Genomic DNA, 27,892 nt, shown 5'->3' with positions numbered 1-27,892 from the left:
ACAAAGGAGTCGACACTGTTCGCGCGACCTCAGAAACTTCTCGAGATCCTGGACGCGAAGCAAGGGTGGTGAAAGATCAAAGCGGATCCGAAGAATAATCCTCGCGACGAACCAGTGCCTGGGACCGAACAAAAGGAGATGGTACTACGGTTTGACAAGGAGAGACAGCGAGAGGAGGAGAGAAGCAAGGCCCCGACCAAGGAGAGAAAGAGAGGCGAGTGCGATGGGGCAATAGTGGGGCCCACCTGACCAACAGGTACTTGGTAGGGCCCCCCATAAGGAGTCTCATCATTGACCCGGCCCACTCTCCCACCACTCGGCGGAGGCTAAAGGGTTTCAGTCCTCCCTTTTCGTAGTCAGCACCCTACGTCTTGCAGCTAGGATTGCTCCGGCAGCTACTCGAGATGCAAATAATGAGACTTTTTACGACCGGCATAATTTTATTCTTTAATTAAATCATTCCCGTCCAAAAATTTATTAGCAGTCGCTTAATGGAATATTTCGAGCAATGATCGCTATAAACGTTCGTTCTCGGTTGTGGCCACCTTATAAAACGAACGACGTAATTTACGACGAAGTCGCGTCGTGTTCGCAACGCGAGCAACAAGTCACGATCGGAGAATCACCGGGAAATGATGGAACGAAAATTTTACGACGTTCCGCTGCCTAGTCTCGAGTCGACGTTATCCCTTGTCCTATCCAAATTCCAAGTCGCTCCCAGCTTTCCTGCCACGCGTCGAACATCGATAAAGAGGACATCGGAATCGTATAACGGTAGAGCCGACTCGGTTTCGAAATCGACCGATTTAACGATCTCGAGCGTCGATTGGGAAAGAGCGGTCGCGCGAATGTCTCGCGACGTTTTGCTCCTGCGCAAAAGACATTGGTCGGACGACGGCTCGTCGACCGATATTCCACCTCTGCATGGCAGCCGTCGGTATTAAAACGAGGGCAGAAGGCTGGTCGCGAAAGACTGGGAGCTCGTGCAAAAGAAGATCCGAGGATTAAACGGAAGGAGATATCGTAGGCGTCCGTCGTAACAAGAGGCGTTGTTGCCAACTCGCTTGTACTCGGATAGAGCACGTAACACGCGTACCTTTTTGTTTACACTGGATTACACGACTACCATAAAGCGGGATAACCACTTTTTGCCGCGACTACAGCAGTAGTTCAGTCAAGGCAGATCGATTGGATCCGCCGGATGGTTCCATCGGCTCCCCTCGATAGGGTGGCTCAGCCTTCGACGTGGATACATGTTCGGACATCGATACGAACAAAGAAACTTAACCGTGAAATTAACGATAAGTTTCGTAGTTTACATTTTATTATACGATATCTTCGCAAAGTTTGTACTTTAAAAGAGAGGGATGCGTACGCCTTCTGAATTGCTACTGACGCTTCATCCGCCGGAACAAGCGACCAACGGCCAGAATTGGAAGCACCTCGAAAGCCTCGATACTATGCAGCACTGTAACGAAAAAAAACCCATGAATATTCGGATCCCGATAAAACGCCACTCGAATAAGCCCTAAGCGTCCGGGAGCCACCCCCGGAAACGATCCCCGTTTGCGTCACGCGCGATCCTTCCTGCTACGCGTCGGGCATCTCGGAGACGAGAAAAAAGAGGTTTTAATATTTAAACGAGCCGTTTCCCTCAAATTGCCCGTTAACGGACCGCGGTCGCTTTGGTTCTCCACCGACGATCTCCGCGAAGAAGCCATCGAGCCACCTCCTTTCTCCGAGTCGATGAGCGAGTGCAGCACAATTAGCAACTTAACCGTTGGCAACGCGGATTTTAGCAAGACGAACCGCTCTAAACACGGCCGGTCACATGGAGGATCGCGACGATAACACGGGCAGCCGTGTGTCAAGGGAGGAAGAGCTGTCGTTTCGTGCGTTGATTGGTCCATCGTTCGAAGATAATTAGGATCCGAGTCGAACGGGCAGAGACTCGATGGGAGGAGAGTCGAGCGACTGGATGAGCAAAATCAACAAAATAATAAGCTTCCACGAGTGTTTGCGAGAGACGCGGACGCGACGCGTTCCACGCCGACGATGAGAGGTACCTGAACAGGAGAATTACGACAGGCACAGGGCAGACAGGGCCCCGGGAACCGGAGGACAACCGCAACGAGCCGACGGGATAGTTAATGACTCTATGCGTTTCATCCCTCCGGTGATTATCGGCCCTTTCTCGCAGTCGCAGGCCTCCGGCTCGAAGGAAGCTGGCCCTGTTTGACCATCCTGTGATGACGACACACCTTTTTTCTCGCAATCGGGGAAAAGCGAGGAGGATTGGTCCTCGCGGCCAACGGTCGACCTTTCGGCGCGAAAGACGTCGGGTTCGGTTGTTTCGAGTTAGAGTCTCTTTGGAAATTCTTCCAGATATTTTCTTAAACGCTCTTCTAACGACGTTCTACGTGGATGGATGTTCATTTTGAATTCGAAAAGCGTTATGCTCCGTTTCAGTGCATGGAAATTCGACTTCTGTTTTTGGGTAGGTGGCTGGGTCGAAGATTCCACGAAACGGTAGACCGTTTCCGAAACGAGCTGTCCATGCGTAAGATCTTTGGTTGTCGCACACGTGTGACGGCGACCGCGTGGAAATCGGAGCCCGACAGAGGCGCAAACGCGAAGAAAGGCAGGACACGCTGACAGTAGGCGGTTGGGTTCCGAGGAATTTGTGTCGTCGGGTAGCCAGATTTCTCTGCCGTTTTCGGATTTACGCAGGGAACGGATCCCCCCCTCGCGGGAGAAAGAAAACATATTTGACCGGCAGCCATCCGTGAAACTTCGTGTCTGCCGGAAATCGAGCGATTCGAGTGCTACAGTAGCACTGCTACTTGACTTTGTTGCCCTGGAGACTGAAACACTTTTGCGTAAATAGCGGTTGCACTGTTCGAAACGGAGCAGTTGCATAATTTTCTTTGCACCCCATAGATTTCGAGAACCACCAATTTTCCCTTCCCCGCTTCAACCAACTCCGTTTTACCCCGAGAGAGTCGATCTAGCCATTTAAATTCTTGCAATCGAACCCCCAAAAGAATCCGTCGGGTCGATTGCCCGGCGTAAACAACACCGCTGGAACCACTAATCGTTCCAATCACCGCGGACACGAGCCCGTCTATACATACATCCTTGACGGATAGTTTCTCCCCCGGGAATAGTTTCGACCTCCCTCTCGCGGCACCCACGCACTCCCTTCCCCGAGGAATGTACAGTCCGCCTCGTACGCCTTCGCGGTCGAAGGGACGGTAGAAGGAGCCGAAAGGAACGGAGGTGGGAGTCAGGGACGGCTGGTGCTAGTTGAGTTGTCGAGCTGACACGCGTTCACCATCCTGTTCTGGCTTGCAGCATCCGGAATCCTCTCCCTTCGATCCACGTCCCCACTAACTCCTTCCCTCGACGGTCCTCATCGTTGGATTCTTCCCACCATTTCGTCCCAAGATCTACTCGAGCCCTCGGGATCTCCCTCCCTCTTATTTACCATCGACCCCCTCGCTTCCTTCTTTCCTCGTTGCTCGTGGAACGCCGGCAGGGGCGTTCTGCTGTCGCGCTCCCTCTCTCTGGATTCGAGTTTTCCTCCAGAAACGATCTTCGTCGCACGCACGCCCACCCGAGAACTCCGTTCGTCGACGCTCGTGCTGCCGCTGCTGAGGCCGATGGTGGTGGTAGTTGTGGTGGTGGTGGAGGAGTCTCAGTACCGCCATACCCGCCAAAGCACGAGCACCGTGTGATAGCCCGCACCCGCGTCTCGGCCCGCGGATTTTTCAAACCCGCAACCCCCGAGATCGGAGCAGACGGTGGGTTTTCTCAACCCTTCGGTGATTTATCAGTGAGAACGACGGAGGTGGACTTTCTCCAGGGTGACGATTAATTAATTTATCGCTGATTTCGCGAGGAGCCACGTCGATTCGCGTAGGAGTGGTTGTAGTTCGGGGGTGGTGGACGGTGCGACGTTGATCGACGGCGAGTGCAAACGCTCTGTTGTGGTGCGTGTCGTGGTGCGACCCGAGGAGATATATCGGGACTCCGATCCGATCCGATGGTGAACGCGATCCTCGAGCAGTTGTCCGATGACTCAGTGGAAATTATCGGTGGATGGTTCGGTGGAGTTTCGCTCGTTACCGACTCATGACAACTCGTTGATCGTTTTGTCGGATCGCCGGAGCGTCGCGAGCCGATAGATGATCGTCAGGACTAGAGTCGTTCGCGTACGGTTAGCTTATAGTTTCTTCGGTTTATTTTAAGACACAACCGAAGAATCATCGGCGAGGAATCTCCCGGCATCGTCTCGCGATTCCTAGTTGTCCACGAGACGGTTCTCGGAACGAGCCAGCAATTGCCGCGAATACCGAGGTTAAAAGACTCAGCATATTGTACGGAAAAATAGAACGGAAGAGCAGTCTTCCCGAAGAGTCCATCAGGATTGGTTCTCGTCGAGTCGCCGACGGGTCAACCGTCGGTAGCCAGAGTCCAATAGGAGTCGATCCCGCCACCGACGACGAAGATGTAGACGTCGAGTGTCTCGATAGCTCGGAGACACCGTCGGCTTCCAGCTGGAACGTAGGACGAACGAAGAACGTCGACGTTGAGGCGTTCGACGGACGCTGTTCGTCGAACGGAGACCAGCTGGTCTGTTCAGGAGCGGACTATGCTATCGTGGATCAAAAGTCGTACGCATCGTCGGGCACGGGGTGTCAGACAGGACGATCTTCCCTGATCCTGAACGAGGAGGCTGCCAATTCCCTGGCGCAGTACCTGGCCTTGGCTAACAGTTACAAAATGCCCGAGAAAGAGGTCGCCTATCATCAGGAGGCGTTCTCCCTGCTACCGCCACCGCCACCCCCGCATCATCCGCATTCCGCCTTTCACGCGGCGTTTCATCCGCACCCGCACCCTCATCCGCCGCCGCCACCGTTTCATCCGCATCATGGACCGCCGCCTCCGCCGCACCCCGCCGCAGCCGCAGCGGCAGCTTGGGAACACCACGCGGCTGCGGCAGCCGCGGCGGCCGCAGCAGCCTTCCACGCGCCGCCACCTCACCCGTAAGTCGCAATTCATCTCTTCTTGCATGGTAGTTGCGTATATCTAGATATATAGATAATCGTTGGAACGATTCGCGTGAACGGCGAACCATGTAAGTTCTAAATGTGCACGATGCTGCATAAATTAGGCAGCGAAACGAGAACAATCGCGCTCTGTACGATAGAATCGTCTAGACTGAATATGTCACGCACGCGACCCGCGATCCATTAGAGCTCCAGACTGGCTAGACTTTATTTATTAACAACGGAGTAGTCGAAGGATCAAAGTTACGTTATATTAGAGCTCGAAAACATTTTTTACTGCTATAAAAAGATCTCACATCTGCGACCTTCGACGCGATAGTAAATTGGCCCAATGACAAACAGAATTTGACATGGCTGATGTAGGTTATACGAGCAGACCTCGGGCAACCGTCCGTCGGAGCATTTTTCTTTGTAAAAGGTACCCTGTCGCTGCTCCGTTTCAACGTGAACCTCGGCGATGAATGTTTCGACGGACGATTGACGAGTGACAGATATTGCGAATCAAGTTTTAGACGTCGATTATGTAAATAGAAGCAACGCGAAACGCGAATACAGAATAGGAGGAACGCCGTGTCCGCCCGAGCAAAATGGAGTAGCTGGAGCGATGGTCGTGTCTAACAAGGTAACCAAACAACGAGTTAGATCGACAATTCGTTTCGATATAGGTATCCAATGAAAGGTTGTCGTACATCTCGTCTCGTATCAAAATAAACTCGCAAGACTGGTGGTCCGCAGGTCCCCGAATAGCAACTGTTTCGATATGTAAACAGAGAGATTCGTATACGACTCGTGGAGACAGTTTTGCCAATGCCAGCATACTATTACCGATTTATTGGATTAGGTTCTTCCTCTGTTTGCCCGGATAATCGGCGTTTCATTGTACCCCAGCGGTACCTCGCGATCGCCCCGTTTTAAGGGATGTTCCGGTACCGTGAACGATCTCTACCAAATCGAGGGACGTACGCGACGGTTAGGTCAAGGTAAATGGAGTTCTCGCGCTAACGTCTTTATCGCCGTCGGTTCTCTAGTCATCGTTACCGCGCGCGACTGATAATCGTGCAACAATGTAATAAATTTCAAGATTACACTCTTCGCTTGCACGCGAATGCTTCCTTGCATTCGTTTGCGCGGTGCCCCCTCCGCTTACCGCGATATATAATTCAATTACACATCCGCCGCCGTAGCATTTTAACCCGAGACGCGCACAGAAGCCGGCTCCGACGATTCCTTACGCGCGAACGTGCGTCGAATGAAAGTTAACGAGGCAAAGCTTAATGGCGATCTCCTCGCGGATTTCATTCGCCGCGTACCCCCCTTAATCATCGCCTACAGTCGCGCGCTTATCTATTAACACATCGACTTGATTCATGAGCCTTAATTACTCGTAATGAAACTCACCGAGCCCGAGGTCGCTCGGCACCCCATCTTTTTCCTCTAGTTTCCTCGCGAATCGCCACGGAGTCATTGCGACCCCAACCGTTCCCGACGAATTTCGCCACGATAACGTTTTCCGCTGGAAACGAGGATAGGGAGGTCGAAACGGTGGTGAGAAGCTCGAGTCGCGAGAGAAAGGGGCCTTAACGTCTTAATCGAGTTCGTTAAGGCTCCTTCGCACGTTTTCACGTTCCGCAAACACGACACGCTATTGCACGCAACGAGATTACCTCGTACGACTTGTTAAGGCTAGGCTGGCGGGCTCGCAGAAACGTTTCAACCAGCCAAGCCGCGGATAATTAGACGTTTCTAAACGATAGTCTTAACGCTTCCCATGGTCGATACTCGAAGCTCGGGAATTCCACGAAAGTTTCTTTTATTGTTAAGAATCTAAAGCGTCGGGGCCTATATCTTGAGTTTAATTGCCCTCGATCGTTTCCTGTAATCGGCGAACACCATTCGTAGGCGTGGTTTCATCCAAGATCCATATCGACGACAAAGTTGACGTGGATGATATCTCTCGCACTTTCTTTCTATCATTTCGGAGTAGGCGGAATTCCATTAAGGATTTCGACTTGTTACTCGAAACAGCTTGTCTCCGAGTCCATCCATGCCTTGTTTAATCCTGGCCAAGGATGATTTATATTTAAAACTTAGCAGCGTCGAGATGAGGTATTCCTAACGCGAGGCCTGTCAATTTGAAAATGTACGTAATACGGTCTATACACACTAATTGCTTCAATGACGCTTATCTGTCGTTTATATAGAAATAAACATGACAAAACTGTTTGATATGCAGTCCTCGATCCGTAGCGTGAACGCACCAGTCTACCATTGGCAAGAATTACTAAATAACAAGCTCTGCGTGCCGTGGTGAAATGACTGAGACCGTGGCAAAGAATACATAGTTAGTTCTAATAGAAAAATTCAAGATGGAAAACGAGTATTCGGATAGTATTGCAATCGTACGATCAACCACATCGCTCCTCTGTTCCGGCGTTCTGATTGGCTGTGTTTCTTGTGCTCGCATTCCGTCTTTGCTTTCTCATGCGGCGAATAGAGATCGTTAAGTAAAAATAAAATGAAAATGTACGATTCGTCGTAGAATAAATTGTCGCGTCCATAGGCTCGGATACATTGAAATCTCCATCTTGGACGGCTTCGTCTTGGTTGGGAAAGCACGGATTTGCGTTCATCTTTCCCGATTGTCTCAGCACGGAAGCAAATCGGTTGGAAACGCGGTTCTCGATCAGGCAGCGACGGCAGGCGTAAAATTCACGGTGCGCGTCGGCTGGCGTTTCCCTTCGGCTTCCTCTGCAGCCAACATCGGCTGGATATTTTCGTCTCTTTGCGAAGATGCGAGAGTCGCGCGGTGTATTTTTGCCTTCGGTGTGTGTTTTGCTCCGTCACGGCCGAGACGGCATCGTCCATTTCATTCCCCGTGACGAGCCTCGATTCGAATGTCCAGCGGACGCGCTCCATCCTCGCGCATCGCGATCTTCGAGGCGTGTTACTCTGGACATTTTTATTAAATTAAAACGGATGCGTATCTCTGATAGTTTAAATATTTTTCGGAGGATACGTCCTGAACGCGGATGTCATTTCATCAAGAAACAATTCCCCCATATATTCTTGGTAACTGCTCATAGTTCAATGGGCGCTCATTGAACGAGCCGACGACGATTCATTTCGAGACACGACAGGCCAATGATATTTGCATTTTCTGGCACAATCACGCCGTTACTCATTACGCGCGGCTCGTTGCTCGTCGACAACGTCCAAGGAACCCTGCGCGGACACTTCCTGCGGACCGGTGAATGCGATCTAAGTGCGCTTGCCGATTGCAAATGCCGGATGACCATCGTTTTCCTAGCGGTTGCTTCGCGTGTAACACTCGCCGCTCTGTCCGCGGACACGTTATGCTCGTTGCTCGACGCGATACGTATGATTTAAACGATCGTTAACGCGCGCATCGTCGGAAGAAAAATGATGGATCAGTTGGCGCGAGTGAATCAATTTTCGGAGCTCGCCTACTCGAGCCCCACGAATTCCGTGTTCGTTGGGTATTCTTCTTGGGAGACGTAGATGAATTGCTTCGCGACGGTTTTTGAGTAATTTTGTTTGGTTTAGTTTGGACAAGAAACATTCGACGCGAAAGCAACGCTGTCCATCCTGTTTTATCTTTACTTTATAGACACACCACGAATTTCTCGATTCAACTGAATCGTGTCGTTCCCCTTTATTGTGGCTATCCATTAAAAACTGAACGTGACTCGTTTGAGGTTGGTTCACGCAAATGGCGAAAAATCCATTACGATATCCTGCACGAAAGAACTTGCTTCTCGATCACGAAACTGGACGCATTTCCCCGACCATCGAAGCCTGTTCCGAACCGAAAACCCTAAATAATCCTGCCGTTCTCCCGGCAAAGAGACTCCTACAATCGTTGGACCATCGACATCGAAACGTTCGCTCGTCGCACCTTTATGTTCAACGTATTTCCAGCTCTTGGTCGAAGCAAACGAGAGGAAAAAGAGAAGCGAAAAAATCCCGAATCGATTCCCCCCTTATCCGTAGTCGAACGCGAGCATGGAAGCTCCAGATTCTCGGAGAACTCGAGCACCGGATCGGTCGTAACGTCAGGTAAATCGGGTACCTGGTCGTCCTTAGGAATTTTTATCGCGACCTGGCCCCACGCACCGCTCGTGGGAGGAAAATCTGGTCCCGCGCAGACAATGAACGCGCGCTCGCCTCTCTCGTTTACGAATCTCTTCATCGCGTGGGCCCCGAGATCGCCGTTGCGAGCGAGAAACAAACACACTACCAGACATGGCCAACACTTTCATATTCGGATACAAACATCAAAGTACGCAACTTTCCAAGTATTTTTTGTTCGATTTAAATTAGATTCCGAATTGCACAACGCATGAAAAATTATCCACCGATCGATGAATCTTTGCGGAATCTTCTTATCAACCATTTCTCAAGAGATGTTTCCGTCTCAACATTCCGCGTCGCGATCTCGTTAACGATGGAACCGATTGTTCCCTGTTCCTTTCGTTTCGGCTTCCAAGAAACCCTCGCGAGAGATACGCTTACGTCGTACTGTTTGGTCAGTTCGATCTGTTTGGAGTTCGATAGCGATTCCGGGACGATGCAAGCGATGATGTCACGCATCGATGATGTCGCCGAAGCCAGGGATGCTGCGGGGACCATCGTCGCGAACAATTTTCAGAATTCCTCCGTGGTTTCTATACCGAAACTCGAGGTCGAACAAAACCCATGGGTTCGTATCAAAAACAGCTGCGAGTCAATTTTTAAAAAATCCCTATCGCGTGCCCCCGCGGCGTCTGGGGGCTCGGAGCTCGTTGCCCGTGTAAAAACGGGAGCCGATTTGTCAGCGAGGCGGGATCGCGATGTACACGGTAGGAGCTCGTCGAAGGAAGACGTTCCCTAGCCTACCCCGTGGTCCCCGTTCCCCTGCGGCTCTCTTTCTTCCCCTTTCGCGCGAATAGAAAGCCGCGGGGCTGATACCGAGCGCACGCGCGATTTATCATTGGCGCGCCGTCCATTGATAAATTCCAGGCATTCATAACGCCACGGTGCGCGTCGTACACGGCCGCGCTACGAGCACCGGAGAGACACACGATACCCGACCACGATACGATACTGGACGATACCGAGTCTCGTGTACGCCGTGATCTTTATACACCGTGGCGCGAGGGACGGCTTGTAGCCACCACCTAGACACCCCGCGAACCCTTGTCCGAACTGGTAACAAGAGAACGAACAAATCCGTGGACTGGGTGGATCGCTTTCCGTCGTTTTCCTTCTTTCGCTCCAATCGTCTCGATGCGTTTAGATTTCTCTTTGCCTGTAAAAAGTCGTGGCAGCTTCGTAAATTTTGTCGACGCGCAGCACAAACGTTAAAAAATTGTCTCCCGGATAACAAATCGAGCGCAATGGAAGAACTTTCTTCGAACTCGAAAAGCAGCGTCGCGTTACAGCGATCAATCGAGAATGTACGAGTCACGGTTCCCACAATTAATTGTGCTTGTTTTTTCAACCTTGTCCCATGCCACTGGACAAGTGTGCTCATCGAACCAATAAGGATTCATCGGGTTTCCAACGGTCCAGAGAGGGGAGGCGCGACTTTCACGCCGGTCGGCTGCGACAACTCGGTCCGTCCGGCTCGAAAAGACCTAATCGCCTTAACGAGACAATTAGCCGATGATAGCCGCCGATAAATCCCGGTTTGTTTTGTCTGTTTCGCCGGTCACTGCATCTCGAGACGCGATTACCATGGCCAAATATTTCTCGCTACTCCGTTTGGTCGATATTAGCTATCTATGCGGCACCATTATTTGATCGTACCGGACATTCGTGGAAATCGAAAGATAATCTGTTAAATACCGCTCGCACGGCTTGAATATATTTACAACAACGATGTTTGCAACGACGTTTCGAGTATCATTGCTCGTCGCAACGTTACCGCTCCAAACAATAAATAATTGATAATGGAGCACAGACCACTTTTGAGGCATGATATGATACCAAGGGTGTATCCTGACGCTTGGGAATCGCTATGACGGTCGATCAAAGAATCGAGACAATGGAAAAAGTACAGCATATCGATATAAATCGTAAAATTACGAATATCCTCGTCGGGCCGTGACGTCACGGGCTTGTTTTCTAGGGAAATATTGGAATTAGAAGTTAGGCTCTCGAGACCCGGAACACGCGGGAAACGTGCACGCCACGTGGCTAGACTTTCCTTGGCCAAACAGATTTATGCTGGCGTGTTGTCTTTAGTCCGCAAACACAGGAACACCGTGCTGCAAACCACTTCCGCCCGCTTTAAATCTTCGCCTCGTGCGCTCCGTTTCGTAGCGCAGGCTTTCACGCGACGGACCAGTGTACTCCAGGACGATTCACGGGATTTGTTCGACCGACTTGGTAGAAACGAGCCGAACCGTGGCGCCGGTGAAGAATTTCTGCCTGGTCGTTCGTCAAGTTCGGAAACTAAACTTCAAGAAAAGGGTTTCATCGACTCCTGGCGTCGCACGTTTCGCCGTACGTATGACTTGCATTCGTTTACATTCCTCGCTCCTCTGCTTTCGCGGCGAACTATCGATGGTACTCGAAATGTAGCACGGAAAAATAAAGAAGAACCATCGATCCGAACACAATACCGAGAGGGTGGGATGGCAGTGGATACCACGCACCTCGAGTTGCCGAAGTCATCGGGAAGTCGCGGAATCAGGCCCGAAAAAGGAGAACACCGTTCAAAAGGGATCCGTGAATCGATCTCAAGATTCACCCCTGAGAAAATAAGAGAGAAAGGGTCGCCGTTTTCTCAGACAACAACGAACGCATCCTCGCGTTTGTGTGTAAGTACGAGAAGTTCGGGGGTCGGGACACGAAAAGGAGCGGGATCGAAAGTGAATAGAATCGAGCTTCCTCGAAAAGCGCGACGTGGAAGAAGCCCCGCGCGCCGGGTGCATAAACAACGTCGTTGCCGTGGAAGCACGCGCAGCTCGCATAAAATCTCATAATGCCCTTGTCCAAACAAACGCACGGTGGCAGTGTTATGGCGTTCGAGAATTTACCACTCTGAAAAGCGACGGCGCGCACGCGAGAGAGAAAGAGGCGGAGTGGCCAGAAGAGAGTTCTTCGCGCGTAGGAGCGGTACTCGAGTCCGCTCGTTTAAATCCAACTACAAGGTAAACCTCGCTCGGACCCCTGGCTTCGATCTCGTCCCGTTTCGCTCCAATCTTGTATCGAGCTGCAAAGCTTAATCCGATTGTTGTCGCTTTGTCGCGCAGCCTCCAGCGGACACGGAGTGCCGCGAGGGATTACGGAGATCTATCGTCGGATCGCGAGAGAGGATTTTAGTTTCAGGCGATTGGACAAATTCGCGCTTCGAACGCATATTCTCACCGAACTATCCCGCACCAAGTTCGCGTTCGAAGCGGATATCACGAGTTCCCGAGTCGTGGAAAATTATACAAGCGACCTAGATTCGAAACTGCGACGGCGGTAATTTTAATTAAACGAAGCAAGAGTCTTTCGAGATAAAACAGACTGGCACTTGACGCTATAAGACGCTTACTAGAATTACCAGAACGACCGATACGGTATCGCCGTTCCAGCTTCTAGTACGCGACTTGTCCATGATTCAACGTGCTAACTGCACGAGAGATTCGAAACGATAAAGTCCCAAGTCGGAGCTCCTGGGCCCTAGAATCCGGGAGCGCGAGAGGAAGGACTTTAAAAGAAGGATCGCGAGCGAAACGAGGGGGGTGGGGGAGAAGGTCGAGAATCTTCTTAGAAACGGCATAAAGATAACCGCTCTATTCGAGGAGCGGCGGTCCAACTGGTAATCCCGGTGCCCACGACCCAGCGCCATTGACTTCTGTCCACTGTCGAGTTAACGACGCTTAATGACAGCTGACAGAGGCGGCGGTGGGCCAAGTCGGGTTCCACGGCTTTCTTTCGCCGCGTGTTCGCGGCCCAAGGAATCCTTCGTACCGCGGAAACCATAAAATTGCTTCCTTGGGACGACTCGAATGCCCTTGCCCGATCGTCTTCGTGCTCGTTCTCGATTTTATCATCGATCCCAGCCCCGTCGGAACGCGTGGTAATCGTTAGCGCACAAGATAGAGGTGTCCGACCGCTTGAAATATTCGACCGCAAGAAATTCGAGTCGACCGCTGTTACAAGCTCGTTCGATCGAGCGAGGAACTCGATTATTCGAGACAGTTCGGAAGCATACGAGCCGTTCCAATAATTTCAACAGCCTCGCTCGAGCGTGGCTACCGTATAACAGGAACGAGCTGAAATTAGAAGCCCTACTTCGTCTGGACTCGTGAACGGATAATTAAAATCAATTTCGATAAAAATAAGGGATAGAAAATCAGTGCTTTCGTCAGATTTTGTTGGGATCGTGTTTAAAAATGTTGGCTAAAAATATGTTTTCCGTTAGGCTGTGTTCTCTCGATAAAACTAGATGAGAAATCTGCTCGACGTCGTGAAATGCATTCCCGTGCACGCGCTTGTCGTCGACGCGGACCGGTGATAAGAGCAACGTATAATAAGACGTGATAATGGGGTTGCAATAAAGATATGGAATACGCGACGTCGGAACGGAATGTATCTCGCTCGTTCTACAATGCATAAAATCTCGCAGAGATTTCCATAAATACCTATACGACTGTCACGTAACCCCTACAAAAATAGAAGCTCGAGAAATCCAAATTGTTCGAAGAACACGAAAATTGCATTATAAATTTTCGAATCTATGCGTTCGGAGTGATATTCGCGGCAGTTTGCGCTACCTCGGGCTTTCTCAAACACGTTTGCCTTTATATTTCTCGCGTTACTGCAAGGAACGTAAATTTCGTAAAGCGTCACTTTTACTCGACTCGTTTCCTTATACAAATATTTCACTTTGCGGCGCAGTGCTAATTAGAGTTCACGCAATATTCCTCATCGCGACAACTCGTACAAGTCGGTAACAATTTGTACAGGGGGCGAATAATGCTCGTTAAAATCGCTTCTTTCTCTTGTTGATCACAGACCTTCCTCAGGAATGGAGAAATACTGAATTATTTTCTTTCATCTCTGCGTCGAAGAAGAACTCCAAAGGGAAGCGAGCAACGTTCTTTTTTGCGAGATCGAAGAAGTCGGTACAGTTTTTCCCGAGGAGTTACTCTCAATGTTTTGCCGGCCACAGGCGCGCTAATCGAGCCATTAACTCTGCTGGGTTTAATCTTTTGCTTCTACCCTCTCTGCGCGTTCGATTTCCTTCGTTCCTGGAACGGAGCAAATGGCTCGAAAGGCCTCGAATTGATTCCCAGCCAGGATGCGAATCAAGGCTAGAAAATTCTGAAAGATTTCGAAAGATGAAAATAGCAACTACGACTAGAAATGTTTTTTTTTTTTTAAAGAGGAAGTATCCGAGTGGACGAAACTTGTCGACACTATGTTCGAGGCTCGATTTTAAGAAACGGTTACGAAACATCGATTTTTCGTAACGTGAGAGGCATTTTAATTCTCCGAACAGTACAAGCATAATATTGGTCGAACGATCGACGCCGCGTTCTTCGAACGCCGCGCCTCGAATCGGGGATCGAGATACGGGAGGTGATTCGTGATCTTCTATGGGAGTGAGAGATTCAATGCCGCGAGAGAACGCCTCGAAAATCCACGTCCTAAACTAACATCTTTATGGACTCGATGTTTCTTTCCGGGACCGCCTTATTACGTTGATTTATCGCTTTGTATTCCTGGCACCATCTGCCTTCGTGGCCCGGTGGGATCCATAGATCCTCGAATTCATAGGAGCCGCGTCCTTTCAGGGACACTTGCTGGACACCGAAATTCACCTTCCCCCGAACAAAATTTATTTCTACGTGAAAAGATTCAACCCATTGTGCCGTCGATATTTATTTGCTTTTTCTTCGTCGGTCTTATTTTTTTACTTCTTGCTTAACGACTTCATTCGCCATATCAAAACAATTAGAATGTGTGTACACGAGATTGTACTACAACGAAGCGAGGATTAGATGGATCAAGATGGATACCTCTAGCTTTAACTTTTCTTTGTCCTTCTTGTAACTTCCTCGAACGCTGGAATTTTGGGCCATCGATGAAGGATACCTTGAAGGGTACCTACGGAGACTTTGGCTTCGTTGTGAACCGGGCCTAACAGATATCGAGATGCGCGGCCGCGAGGATGGGCGTGCAACCGATTATCTTGGTAACTCAATCTCTCCTCTCGAGCCTAGCCGTTTCTAGCCTCTCGGCTCTCGAGATCTGTGTGATCTCGTGCATCGAAGGAAGTCATGTTTTAACAACGGTAGCGTCGGGGTCGTTTCCGAGAATCCTTCGATCGTTCCACAAACTTTTTTTGAGAAACAGTGGTTATCGATGTTCGTTTTATGCTACTTGCTTCTTCCAGTCGATGAACGATTGCACGTACGACGTGTACCGTCTTCATTACTCCGAGTCACGGGCTGAAATCAGTGTCGCGAAACGATACTAAAGTACAGATCGAGTCGCGGTGGAAATGTCGATTCGTAGTCCGATGAGTACATTTCGAAATTTTTCTCGGACTCGAAAGGAACGTTGGATGCGAGTCGATGGCCCGTAGCGTATCGAAAACAGAGACGTCGCGTCGGCATGAATCACACCCAGGGCTCGCTTACCACGTGCACCGTGGAATTATTGCGTACCTGCCTGCACGCGTTCATCTTGCGCCGTGCACCCACATTAACCGGCCACACGCGCCAAAGTGTGCGTGCGCGTGTGGGTGCGGACGATCACTTTGTTACCTCGACCCACGCACCCTGCCCATCCCATGGGAATCGCTAGTCGTCGGGATCGTTCGAGTTTCGGAGTACCGTTCGAAATTGCGTTTCGTTTTAGGCGACAACCTGCTTCGAGCATTCCCTGTATCTGTCGTATCCCTTCCGATACCGATCGGGGATTCGAACTATCACTTACAGAACTTAAACTCTTAAGTAAACTATCGAACTGGACGAAACAAAAATAACAGTTATTACTCCGGAGCGATATATTTTTTAACCAAAACAAGGGTTGCCATTGAATTAAAATACTTAGATGAAGTGGAATCGTGCAAAGTCTACGTGCTTTTTAAACGTTACCCAGTACCGTTACCTCGGTCCAGTCGATCACTATCGAGCCAATAAACTCGGAATGTTTTGGTCTGGTATCGGAACGTTCATGAACGGAACGTGTTCGGATAATTGGTGGCCGGGATGGAAACATTTCTGAACGAATCCCGCTTAATTCTGGCCTCTTCGGACGTCCGAACTTTGATGAGAAACAGAGCTCTCTTCTGAAAACCCGATCTTCTTATCGGCGCTCTCGAGTTTCTGAACACGAAAGGGAATTACGGGGTTCCCGGAAAGAAGAATAATATCGAGCGTCAGGATTCGGACTGGTTAATGCGACGAGCGCTAATTGGCGAGAAGTAATTACGATCGTTTCTTTGAAGGAAACTGGACATACGCTCGTCGGCCAAAGGAATACTTTGTGGACCGCATGAACGGAAGCTGTTCTTAGTCGGATTTGCAAACTTACTTCCCTTACATGGCAAGTCGTTCACGATGTCAGGCGTTTGCACTTCTTTGGGACCATTAGTTTAATCGAATCTTGGTCTAATATCGCGTTGGCACTCGAAACGCCTTCGAGAAGCTGAATAAAACAAGAAACCAACAATCGAAACTTGGTACAGGCCCATCTTTGTCGAATGTTCGTAATCGCGTTGAAATTCAGCGTTCGAGCGGGAAGTTTAAGCAAAAAAAAAATTTGCATCTCGCCGGTTTTACGATCCATAAACGCTTTCGGGATCTGCGAAGCGTCGTTGGTTAATTTACTACAAGGAAGCGGCGGCGGCAGCGTCGCCGATACGAAATTTACGATCATCGAAGAGATCCAACGAACCGAGTTCGAATGACCCGATTTGTGCGCAGAAGCGCGCTCGATTTTCTTATGCAATCGAAAGCCAATTGGCTCCTCGGACGATTTCGCTCGATTGCCAGGTCGTGAAACGTGATGATATTGCCGACCAATCCGATGGCCGTCTGTCAGGTATCGAGCCCTTTATTCGTTCGGGTGGATACGATTCGTCCGCCATAAATATTTGCTGTACTGATCGCTCCTCGAATACCGCTCCTTGTATCCACACTACTGTGTGGCGTGTCAGGGAGAAATGGCAGCAGCAGGGTTACCGTTTCGCGTACTTTATTCAGAGCAGTAGTACATTCTGAGTACTTAGAAAATTACCATTAAAAATAAGAAAGACTCAACTGCATCTATTAACAAATATTCATAGATGGCCAGATGCGATAAATGAACGCAATGTAGTGATAACAGCAAAGCTACTGTTCCCTAATTGAAATTGGAGCACTAGTATCATTCCATCTACCATACCACCATGGATCATCCTTGACAAGCGCAACAATGTTCGCGAATACGATCGAAACGACTTCGACGTCGTTTCCACGCGATAACGATGGCAATCGGGCAACATCGCTCCAGGATGCGAGTGCATTTGCATACACGAGGATGCATCGTACGAGAAGGCCTCGTGTCCGAAGCTGCGTACTGCGTCTAATGCATCCTCCCAGCAGGTACTCGCGATCGGTATATCTTCATCGTTCTCCAAGGTAGGCGACGTTCGCGATAGAGCGCGGCTAAAAGCGTAGAAAAGTGATTATCGAGCGATCGTTGGATGTACAGGAGACATTTGAATACGTTAATGGAACGCGAGCAAAGCGATGGGAAACCGACATGAATATACATATAGAAAACTGTACGATCCAGAAACGAAGCCGAAAAGAATAAGTAAAGGGAAAACCAGTCCTCGTGTCACAAGAAGGCTACTATTAACGCTAGTTTCTTTTTCCTTCGTTTCTCCTTTCTCTTCCTGTACGCCTATATCAATGTTTTCTCTTTATTTTTATGCTTCACATCTGGATCCCTTCATAGTCAACTTGAAGAGAGTGTAAAACTAAATTCCAAAAATAAGAGGAATCGAATTCATGATTCCTCGAGATAGAGTTTTAATATCTAAGTAAACGGTATTAGTTTGGATCTCGATAGACAACTGAATTTGTAAATTGATGATCTTCCGAGTTACCCGAAGAGCTCGATCGGTGGTGTTCGCGAGTCAGTCGTAAACCGTCCTCCCCGATCGGCTCTCGATCGTGTTCAGCTATCTCCCAGGTTAGCTCGCAATCGATCGATCGATCTCGACCCCTCACAGGGCCGAACATCCAGGGTCTTTTTTGCGATGCAGTAGGGAGGGTTCGAAGGTGGTTAGGCCGAGTCGGGAGGTAGGTATCCACGGTAGGACGATCTTTTAGAAGGCAAGAGGCCAACCGGAGGAGTCGCGAGGAGGAACGAAACGGAGCGGAGCGGAACACGGCGGCGAAGAGGTCCGAGGAGAGGGCAGCGAGCTGTCCGGATCGATGATGCATGATACCAGCGACTCGGTCGTGCTACTCCCTTGCAAACTTCATCTTCGTAGCTGCTTCCACCTCCTCCTCCTCCACCCGTTCCTCCGGCTTGGAGCCTCTTTATTCTGGCGCCGATCCGCGGGGCCGCGAACTCGGATACGTGGAAACGGCAACCGGATCGGACACGGATTTCGCTGAGGTCTTCCCTCCCCCGATCAGTTCCTCTTGGCATAGCCGCGAACCTTGAAGCGGAGGAAAGCTAGAGAAATGGACCGAGTTGTCGAGAAAATTTTGCTCGTCATTTTGCTAGCCTAGCTTGCCAAGGTACGCAGAGTTATCGTTTGAAGACGTTCGACGAGGCTTTCGTGGAGTCGAAAATAGAGCATTCGAGGGCCGAGACCTTCGCGACTCGTACACACAGATTTATCAATCATTCCGTAGGGTGGCCGATGGATAGACTTAACCGTGACTGTGATCGATCGCGATTTAACCATGGGATCGTAGTCGCATCAGCGTCTCGCGAATATGGATACATTAGGAGACAGGATATTTGTTTGTCTAGGCGTGAAAGGATTGCAAGCAGTGCGTTTTCTTGAACTTATAAAGTGTTCTCCATCTACGAATAACTAGCTAAATAAAATTGAACGAAACACTCGAGAGACATCGGTTCCGCCACTTCTCGGTCAGGAATCCCGTCGGTATCGGCTACCAACGGAGTAACTCCTGAGAGTTTGTCTTCCATGCTGGAGGAATTCAATGAAATAGGCAAGAGTGTAATCACAGGAATCGCCGTGACTGGCGATGATCGGTAAATAGTCGATGGCGGTTTGCTTTGGTCGATGACGTTTCCCATACCGGTTTCGCGACGATTTCGCGTTACGAGATCCGACGAAATGTTTCAGGCTAGTCGTGGCACTCCGTTCTCTTCGCCTTTGCTGTTCGCGAGCAAGGAATACCAACGATAAACGACGATCGTTTCGATGTACTGGCTGGCTGAGTAAACCTAGGCGCAACCCTCTGCTCGGATAAGATCGCGGCACGGCCTCGAGTAGACGGCGGAGTTAAAGGATAATTTAGTAATTACGGCCAGATGCTTGCCCCCTGGCTAACCTCCACCACTCCCACGAGCATAATCGCTTGTGCGTGTACCGCGCGGCCGACACAAGCGAGGTATCGACGCAGGATTGCCGACATTTTTCCGCAAATCTTTTGGCAACGACGAATAGAAACTCGCGTACGCGTTGCACCGTTTTACACAATGATCGGAGTGTTTTTGTACGAGCGATCAAGTGGTCTCAATCGGTGTTCCAAGACTTGGAAACTTTCGCTCGAAACCGACGTTCCCGGTGAACGCTGCTTCTGTCGCCTCCTTGAGGAAAACGAGAAAGTTCGCGAGTGTCTTTAATCGTGTGCCGTAATCTTTACTCTCGCGTTCACCCACGTATCCTCTTTTCCTCGTGTTTGTCCGAGCGTGAGTAACCTGGTTTCTCCAGGAATATGACTATACTCGGAGGAAACAGGAAATCACCGAATTTAATTACTCCCTACTCCCATTTTCTTCGTCGCGAGCTTTATCGGAACGATCGTTGATCCTCCACTTTGTGGGAAACCTTGATAGGGTTTTATTTTATTTAACGTCTCTATTACACTGTAACGACACGTTGGTTATGCTGCTTGGCTTGATCAACAACGATCAAATGTTATCAAAGGGATGTTTGTCACTTTTCACATTTCACCGTCCAGCTTCATCTCTTTGTAGAACATTTCCAAAAGTCTCCAACTCCGAACGTGCCCATCGCTGTTGGCGAGCTACGCAGACGAATGCGTGCGGGTCGAAAGTGTCGGGTCTGTGTGGGTGCGAGTCGCTCGAGGCACGAAAGTACGTGCAGCCAAAGGCGGTTTGCGCCACGAAGATCGTGCGAGTTTACTGCACGAGCGCTTCTTTGTCTCGCATGCTCGCACACGTGAGGGCTCTTCCCGCTCTCCGCTTTTCGCTCCGTTCGTCTCTCTCGAACACGGGGAGACGCGCACGTGAATTTATGCGTCGGTTCTCCTCCAACGAAGGGCCCGTATCCTTGTCCTCGTCCGATTCATCGTGGACCAGCGGAGATGATGCATCGTCTCGTGCGTCTCGATTGTCCTTCTCTCTCTCCCACGCGATCGCGGTCTATCCGGCTGTCTTTCTCTCTCTTCTTCTCTCTAGCAGTCTTAACAAACGCTGGATACAACTCAATCGCCGGTCACGATCCTTAAGCGGCTTTCACAGTGGGGCCCTTCCAGACCCCGCGTACGTGCATGGGCAAAATTCATGTATGGATAACAACGTTCGAATAACAAATAAAAGATCAACAAATATTGCGGAGGATAGTTGGCAAGCAACGAGCAAGGTAACAGCTGGATATAGGGCCCATTGGATCGGTTACCTCGATTATTGCAGCAATTTTAATCCCCATTTTCCTGCTGCAATCGAGGTTCTCCTGTGACGAAATCACGGAGAACCGTGCTATGTAGCTTTCTCGCGATTTTTGCGGCGCCATAAAATTCGACAAACGTCGACGAAATATGTCGTCGCGAGGTTCCCCCCTTCGGGATGCCGAAAGAGACGAAGAAGAAGCTGCGTAAAGCCGTCGAGGGCTGAAGAAAGGGCAACGCGGGCGACAGCCGAAGAAACGCGGTCTCTGGAAGGCGCAGCAACATTAGAGCGAGTTTCCAAGGGCATTAATCAGGATTAAGCGGTACGCTCGTCGGCGTTTCACGGACGAAAACACTCTGATATTTTTTCAGCCATGGCTCCTGATTTATTTTTTTGTTTTCTACGCGCAAGCTTCCTCGCGCTACCGACTGTCCATTTGTCAAAGTTCTGGCCGGGACCGCTTTTAGGGTCTTTTGTCGCGGGGACGTCCGCTGGAAGAAAGGGTTGAAGCGTCCGTGTCTTCGATTTCAATGAGACCCAACCTTCAGAGGCGCGGGCTGCTTTCGTCGAGACCGTCTTTTCGTCATCGTTCGCACTCGTTTAAATTCATTTTGCTTAAAATTTCCCTGTACTTTCTGTCGCCCCATTTCGCAGTCGGCTGGAGATTCCATAATTCTTGGACATCTGGTAAACCTTTCAAGCCTTTCAGATTTGTAATCGCTAAAGCCTTAATTTCTAGAAAGAGTATATTTATGGATAAGCTGTGACGTTTCGTATCCGATCGTTCTGTTTGTCAAAGGATGAAGTGGCACTCGGAACGTCCCTCGTTGCGAAAGTCAATACTGCACCGTCCGCTGTCATCGTACCGTAGCAACCGATCGACAGAGGAGAAGAAACGTTCCTTTTATCGTGCGGGGTTATCGGTCGCCCTCGGCATTAGCCATTAAAATGATTGGTCCACCAATAATCGAGTCGCCTCGACAACTGGTACCCGCGTACCATGCACTCTGGCACTCGATTCGAAAGGAAACCCGTTCCGACGACGCTCTCGCGCCCATTTTGACAGGCTCGTCCTCTTTCAGTCTTTGGAAATCTTTTTGTAAAGCTATCGACTCCAAAAGAAATGTTCCAATTGGGCCAGTTTTCCGATTGAAATGAACAGAAACTGACTCGATCCTCCACAATGGTCGATGGTCCAAGCTATTTCTTGAGCTCGAAGAACTGTCGAGAATGACAGAAAGAAAGGTCAACGAGAAAAAGCGTGTCGCGAAAAATGACGGCGCGTTACGCAAGAAACGCGAAACAGACGAGACGGAGTTATCGCGAAGACGGGTTAGGTTGGGCGAATTCAATGAGGCCACTGTTAACGCACGAGTTCATTGATATCGCTCAATTAATAAATTTAAATAGCCCGACGTAATTCCGCGGCATCTCGTCGCCGACGTCTAGCAAGGCTCTGAGAGGCGCGCCGAAGACATCTCTCTTCCCTTAATCGCAATTATTCTAATCGGCGAGCTTGGGTACGCTCATATTTTCACGCTTGATCTCTGAGGCGGACGCGAAACGGACGATCTAGCGTGATTTCGTCTTCTTGAATTTCTTTGCCTTTGCAAGGGTTAAGTTTAGATTTGAAATTGTTTGGTTCTGGTATCGAGAACGATCTTGGAAGGTATCATCTGCCTCGATCGAGTGGGCATTGAAATCAGATACAAGAAGGAATATTTTCCTCTGCCATGAACGTCTTAACATTAAGAGCTGAGATCGAGTGGAAGCGCCCGTATTGAAAGGTCTCGTTCTCCAGCGCCAGACCCTCGTAAAATGCAACCGATGATCGGCTAGTTAATTAGACGATTCATAAGGTGTGTCTGGCAGGTGGAAAAAATGCAATATATCTGCTTCCAATCTGGGTTGTAATCGATGCGCTCCGGATATAGGCGCGACATTAGAGAAGGTAGCAATGCTGGAGCGGACGCTCGTTAGCACTGCAGGACCGTACGAAGGTTAGGTGCAAACAGGTCCATTAAACCGAATGGCGAGACATTCTTTTCGCGCGCCCACCGCTGATGTAAATCGACCTTAATGGCCCGCGTTAATTGAAGCCGCGTCCGTCCGCAGGGCTGCTTGACTTATCGCGGGAGGAATTCCGTGCAGCAGGTTGTTCCAAGAAAAGAAACGCCCGGAGAAAATGCAGCGAACCCCGCCAGGACCACATGCTCTTGGCTGCATTTGCATTCGAGTACGTTTCTATCTGCACCTGCCCCTGAACACGACGCGGTTCAGCCTTTGCGTTCGGATAAGCGACGTGTCTCGTATCTTGTCCACGTTTTTGGCTCGAGTGGCTGCCTAGTTCTGCTCGTGATTCGGTCAGAACGATCTCGAAGACGATTCTTTCTTTTTTTTTTTATTAAAGGAGAAATGAGAAGAGCGAGCAATCCACTGTCGACAAGTCCTAGCACTCCGTACGAAGACGACGATTTCTTACTCTTCGCATGGCGAGGTTGTTTCACTTCGTATTGCGTGATGGCCGCGCGTTTCGGACGAACCTACGAGCGGCAGATATTTACAAGGGGAAAAATGTGCCGACGTAGCGGCGAAGACTCGACGAAAATTAGCCCAGTGACAACGATTAATGATCTCCGCTGACTCGCTCGCGCGATTTAAATCTCGCCCGCGACTGTAGCCGCGTTCGACGCGCATGTGTGCGGAGACTTTTTGCCGGTCTTCCACGACACGACCGCGGACTGCCATGAACTCGTGAACTCTCGCTACTGGCGGAGCTTCCAATCGAGATATCGGAATATTACCTCGAAACGTGTAATCAACGTCATGTAAGATAATCACCAGGGTCCCCGCTACGCATCGTCGTAAAAAGCAGCCAATATTTTCAACGCAACTCCATTAGGATGAGAACGGCGCGTCTTTATCAAGCGTGTCGTTAAGAAGAATTCCTGCATTTTTCCTGTATCAACGAATTTTTTGTCCGCGCGTAAAAACGGTCCCGAGGAACAGCCGCAAAAGGCAACACGTCCCGTGGACGATAAATTAACTATTTATTGCGAACGCACGATTCCCGGAATACAAATGAGTGATAATCGCGAGCGGCGCGAGTCTCTCTTCGGTTGAAAATAAAACAGTATCGGCCGAGTCGAAGGGGAGAAGGCATCTATCGACGGACATTTCATTACCGGCTTTCTCGCCCCTTCCTCCACTCCCTCTAACGAAACCACGATGTAATCGCAAGCCTACCGAATTAATGAAAGCAAAATTAAAGGGCCAGTCGCTTCTCATCAATCTCTGCGGTCCGTGTAAGAAGCAAATGACGGGTGTCCGAGGCTACGAAAAGATGATGAACGCGAGTTTTCGGGACACCCCGTAGTGCACTCGCCGGTGCACTCTCATCGAGGTCTCTCTGGCTTAAGTGATGGCGGTCATAATGTTTTATGCAACGGAGTAGGCGGATGGGAACTCGAACCCACCGCGGGCTGTCAACGCGCGATCATAATTATTCGCCATTTCGTTCGACGTGGATTCCCTTTGGAGGCAGAGCGCGCGTGTGTTTGCAGGTACATTTCTATATATTGAGTGTCCGAATACGTGGTCCGCTATTTTCTGTCATTCCTCTTAACAAGTCCTGCAGTTTTTCACTACTCCTCCCCATTTTTCGAGCAATAGATGAATCGGAATAGAATGCATTGTTCTATTACGCCACGAGGGTGTATCGGTCCCGCAAGCAGAAGGAAAAAGGCGACGGTCCGGCGATCGGGGGAACAAAAAGCGAAGATTTTAAAGGAGGTCGAGCGCATCCCGAGGAAACGAATGATCCGCGGCAACGAACGCAATGTTGTGTCCCAAGCTGGCCCGAAACGTTCCAATTATACGCGAGAAACGGCCCGAAACAGGTTCCACGGCGGAACGTACACATAATTTCCCGCCCCGATGCCAATAAAGGAGCTGGCCACGATTTTATAACAGCCGCGCCTTCTTAACGCCTTTTTCTGCCTTTTGGCCCCGTGGATTTCTCTCGCTCTCCCTTCCCGTTCCGCGTCTCTCTCTTTATCAGTATATAAAATCTTTTTTCTTTTCTCCACCCGAGGTAAACCTGGAAGCTACCTTTGCTCTATCTCCTTCCGTCGCGTCCCCTCCAGTTCTACCCTGTCAATCTCTATCTTTATCGCATCCTTGCGCGCATCCTTTTTTCTTCGTTGCATCTACCGCTCGGCTTGTCCCGATCTCTCGTTCGCTCCTTCGCTCTGGGTCTATGTTTCTGGTTTTCCCACTCGCTTGCGAGCTCTTCGTCGCCGTCGCTTTCTCTCTCTTCGGGCCAGTTTCACGCGGGCGCATAACAAGGAATCCTACGACTTTATGGTCGCCGGACGGCAGCACCGAGCTTTTATTGGTCCGACCATTGGCCGACTAATGGCACGGTGGATCCAGATCCGCCGAGTTCGCGCCGACCACCACACAACTTCTTCATTTTACCACGCCGTACCTTCTCCGATGCTACCACCGCTGGTGTATCTATATACCGCGCCCTCGCGGGCCCCCTCGCCCCCTCCTCGACCGTTCTGTTGTCCGATTTTCGATATCGAAACGCGTTCTTTTGAACTTCGAAGGTTTGCATTCCATATTTGACTCGATCACCTCCGTGCGATCCATCTCGTGACTCGACGGAAGTCGTCATCCTGCGTTCACCAATCGAAACCTTCGAAAACAACGAGAGCTGGCACGAGGCAAAACGAGAACAACTGGAGCATAGATATAAAGCGCGGAGAAACTATAAAAAGCGCAATGAAAGAGCTAAAGGGGGAGAGAGGGTATAGCCATGAAACAGCGAAAGGGAGCAGGGGTAGCAGAGGGTGGCGAGCCATCAGAGTAGGAATGGAACAGAGAGAAAGAGAGGAACAGTGATAATTGACCGTTTAACGATCGCGGCGATTTCCTCCCCCTGCGGGTTGGAGGTCCTCGAGCGGGCACGGGCACGGGCACGGCCGTATACGCGAGAAAGCTAAACGAGTACGAGTAGGTACGAGAGAACGTGCGAGTCGTGAGTACAACATCATCAGAGCCAGGCCTGGTCGCTGGGTTCCTTGGTCCGTTCGTATAATAAAGACGCGTTCTGCCGCTACCTCCAGATGCACCCTCTCCCTCTTTCGCTCTCGCTCGTTCTTCCTCGTATCTTCTTCGCCGTTTCTTCTTCCCGTGCTATCCCGTACCATCTTCCTCGATCTTCCGTTTCGCTCTTCTCTTTCGATCTTCCCCTCCCGCCTTTGAATCTTTTTATTTCCCTGCCCCTTCCCCTCGCCTGTCTGGCCTCACGTTTTGCTCCAGAGATTCGCTGTCCGAGAGGTCCTCGCTTTCGTCCTTCTCCTTCGTTACGATACCCGCATCCCTCTGACGCGTCGTCCTTTTCCAGATCCGCCTCCTCCCCTCGATCCGCCCCCACCCTTTCTATGTCTCACTCTTCTTCTTCCGTCATCGTCGCGCGCTCGTTGTTCGGATGCTGGAGAACACCTCTCTCTCGCTCCCTATCTCCGTCTCTGTCCGTGGAGGGCTCCGGCAACCCGCCCCCGTCGCCCGCAGCGCGGGCATCCGTGGTATTTTTGAACCGGTCCACGACGGGAGGCTGCTTCAGGGCCGCACTTTTCTCAGACTCCGTCGAAAATTCTTCCTCGGAGGAAGCGGGCTCGGAAATTTCACCCGAAGCTTACCGGAACGAATTTTGTTCTTTTTCGAAACACGATCCATGCAAATCAATTTACAGAAAGAACGATCGTTTCGAGTCACGGAAAACCTCCCCTACATGCAAGCTACGTTTTCACGATCCTCCGAGCTTTCGAAATGGCGAACATATCTCGCGGAGCTTACGATCGTCTCGCGGATGAATTATTGAACGCGGTCGTTGATCAAAAGCGACCGCCGACCAGCCAAAGGGCCTCGCGGCCGCGTATTCCGCTCGAGCGTCGACATGCCCCGGAGACTGACGGTTCGCTCGATTTGTCCGTCCAGGACTCGCTCCGGGCGAGCCACGACGACGAGGCGCGAGATAAAAACACTGTCCCCCGACAACGATAGCAATTTGCGATTCTCATGGCGATAATTAATTTGCTCGGTGTCGGATTCGTCCGAGCTAGTTCGCCCCGAGATTCCTCGGCGAGCTGCGAACGAGGGTTCGCGAGGGAAGAATGCAGCTGGTCGCAAGAATGCAGTCGAGAAGGGAATCGAGAACAGAGCTATCGAAATGGCCGTTCGAAAGGTTGATTAAGTAATTTCTATTGTGATTTCGGGGCGTGGTTGTATAATTCGTCGCGGTACGAGCCGATTCGTTCTGAATCGGAGGGGCAGCAAAGACCAGCGACCTCTCTTCGAGCCGCGCCTGACTATTATCGTGGAAACGGTTGGGAATACGCAAACTGTACAATATTAATTGTAATCGATCGTGTGTTCTTATAATAGACAATGAGCTCGGTGGATCGATCGAGCAATTTCCTGCGCGATTACGGGAAACATATTCTTCTCCGAGTATCGATGTCCTTTTAACAGCTGCTACATTACTTATCAGCGATCACCGCCGAAAAATATACGACGAGCCAATTAGCGCTTATCGACACTTTTCAATCGATCGAGATACGAAATCCTGTATCTTAACGCAAAGATAAATGGTCTTACACCACATTCGTAATGAACGGCTGACACGGTTTCCGAATAAACTCGATAACTGACCCGTAAATTATTGATAGCGTTCATTTGGCCGATGTTTGCATTAAAAAAATTTATTCGAGTTTCTTCTCAACTATTTAGTTTTGTTCCACGTTAATGACAACGGACCTGGCGATAATATAAGGCCCTCGTCTGTTTTAATAGGCATAGCTCACCGGCCCCTGTTCACCTCGCCAATTACAAACCGCAGCGCAGCCGTCGATGATTAATTCGATCCGTTTTAGGAAGCTCGTTAACTTTTCATCGCGCTCTATCTCCATGGGGAATTT

At 50.1% G+C, this 27,892-nt stretch overlaps 1 protein-coding gene across 1 annotated transcript in view; it reads left to right on the top strand.

The window, feature by feature from the left end:
• The first annotated feature begins 3,719 nt into the window (after window positions 1-3,719).
• Window positions 3,720-27,892, top strand: part of LOC128876281 (transcriptional activator cubitus interruptus-like) — an 87,697-nt gene continuing 63,524 nt past the window's right edge. The window contains exon 1 of the mRNA XM_054122501.1: window positions 3,720-5,048. Coding sequence (XP_053978476.1) covers window positions 4,786-5,048 — 263 coding nt within the window. The 5' untranslated portion in view covers window positions 3,720-4,785. The remainder of the gene's footprint in view (window positions 5,049-27,892) is intronic.

Source organism: Hylaeus volcanicus, chromosome 5, assembly GCF_026283585.1.
Source record: "Hylaeus volcanicus isolate JK05 chromosome 5, UHH_iyHylVolc1.0_haploid, whole genome shotgun sequence".
In the NCBI taxonomy this organism is placed as follows: domain Eukaryota; kingdom Metazoa; phylum Arthropoda; class Insecta; order Hymenoptera; family Colletidae; genus Hylaeus; species Hylaeus volcanicus.
Note: the sequence above shows the minus strand (reverse complement) of the source record. Positions and strands in the feature narration are given on the sequence as shown.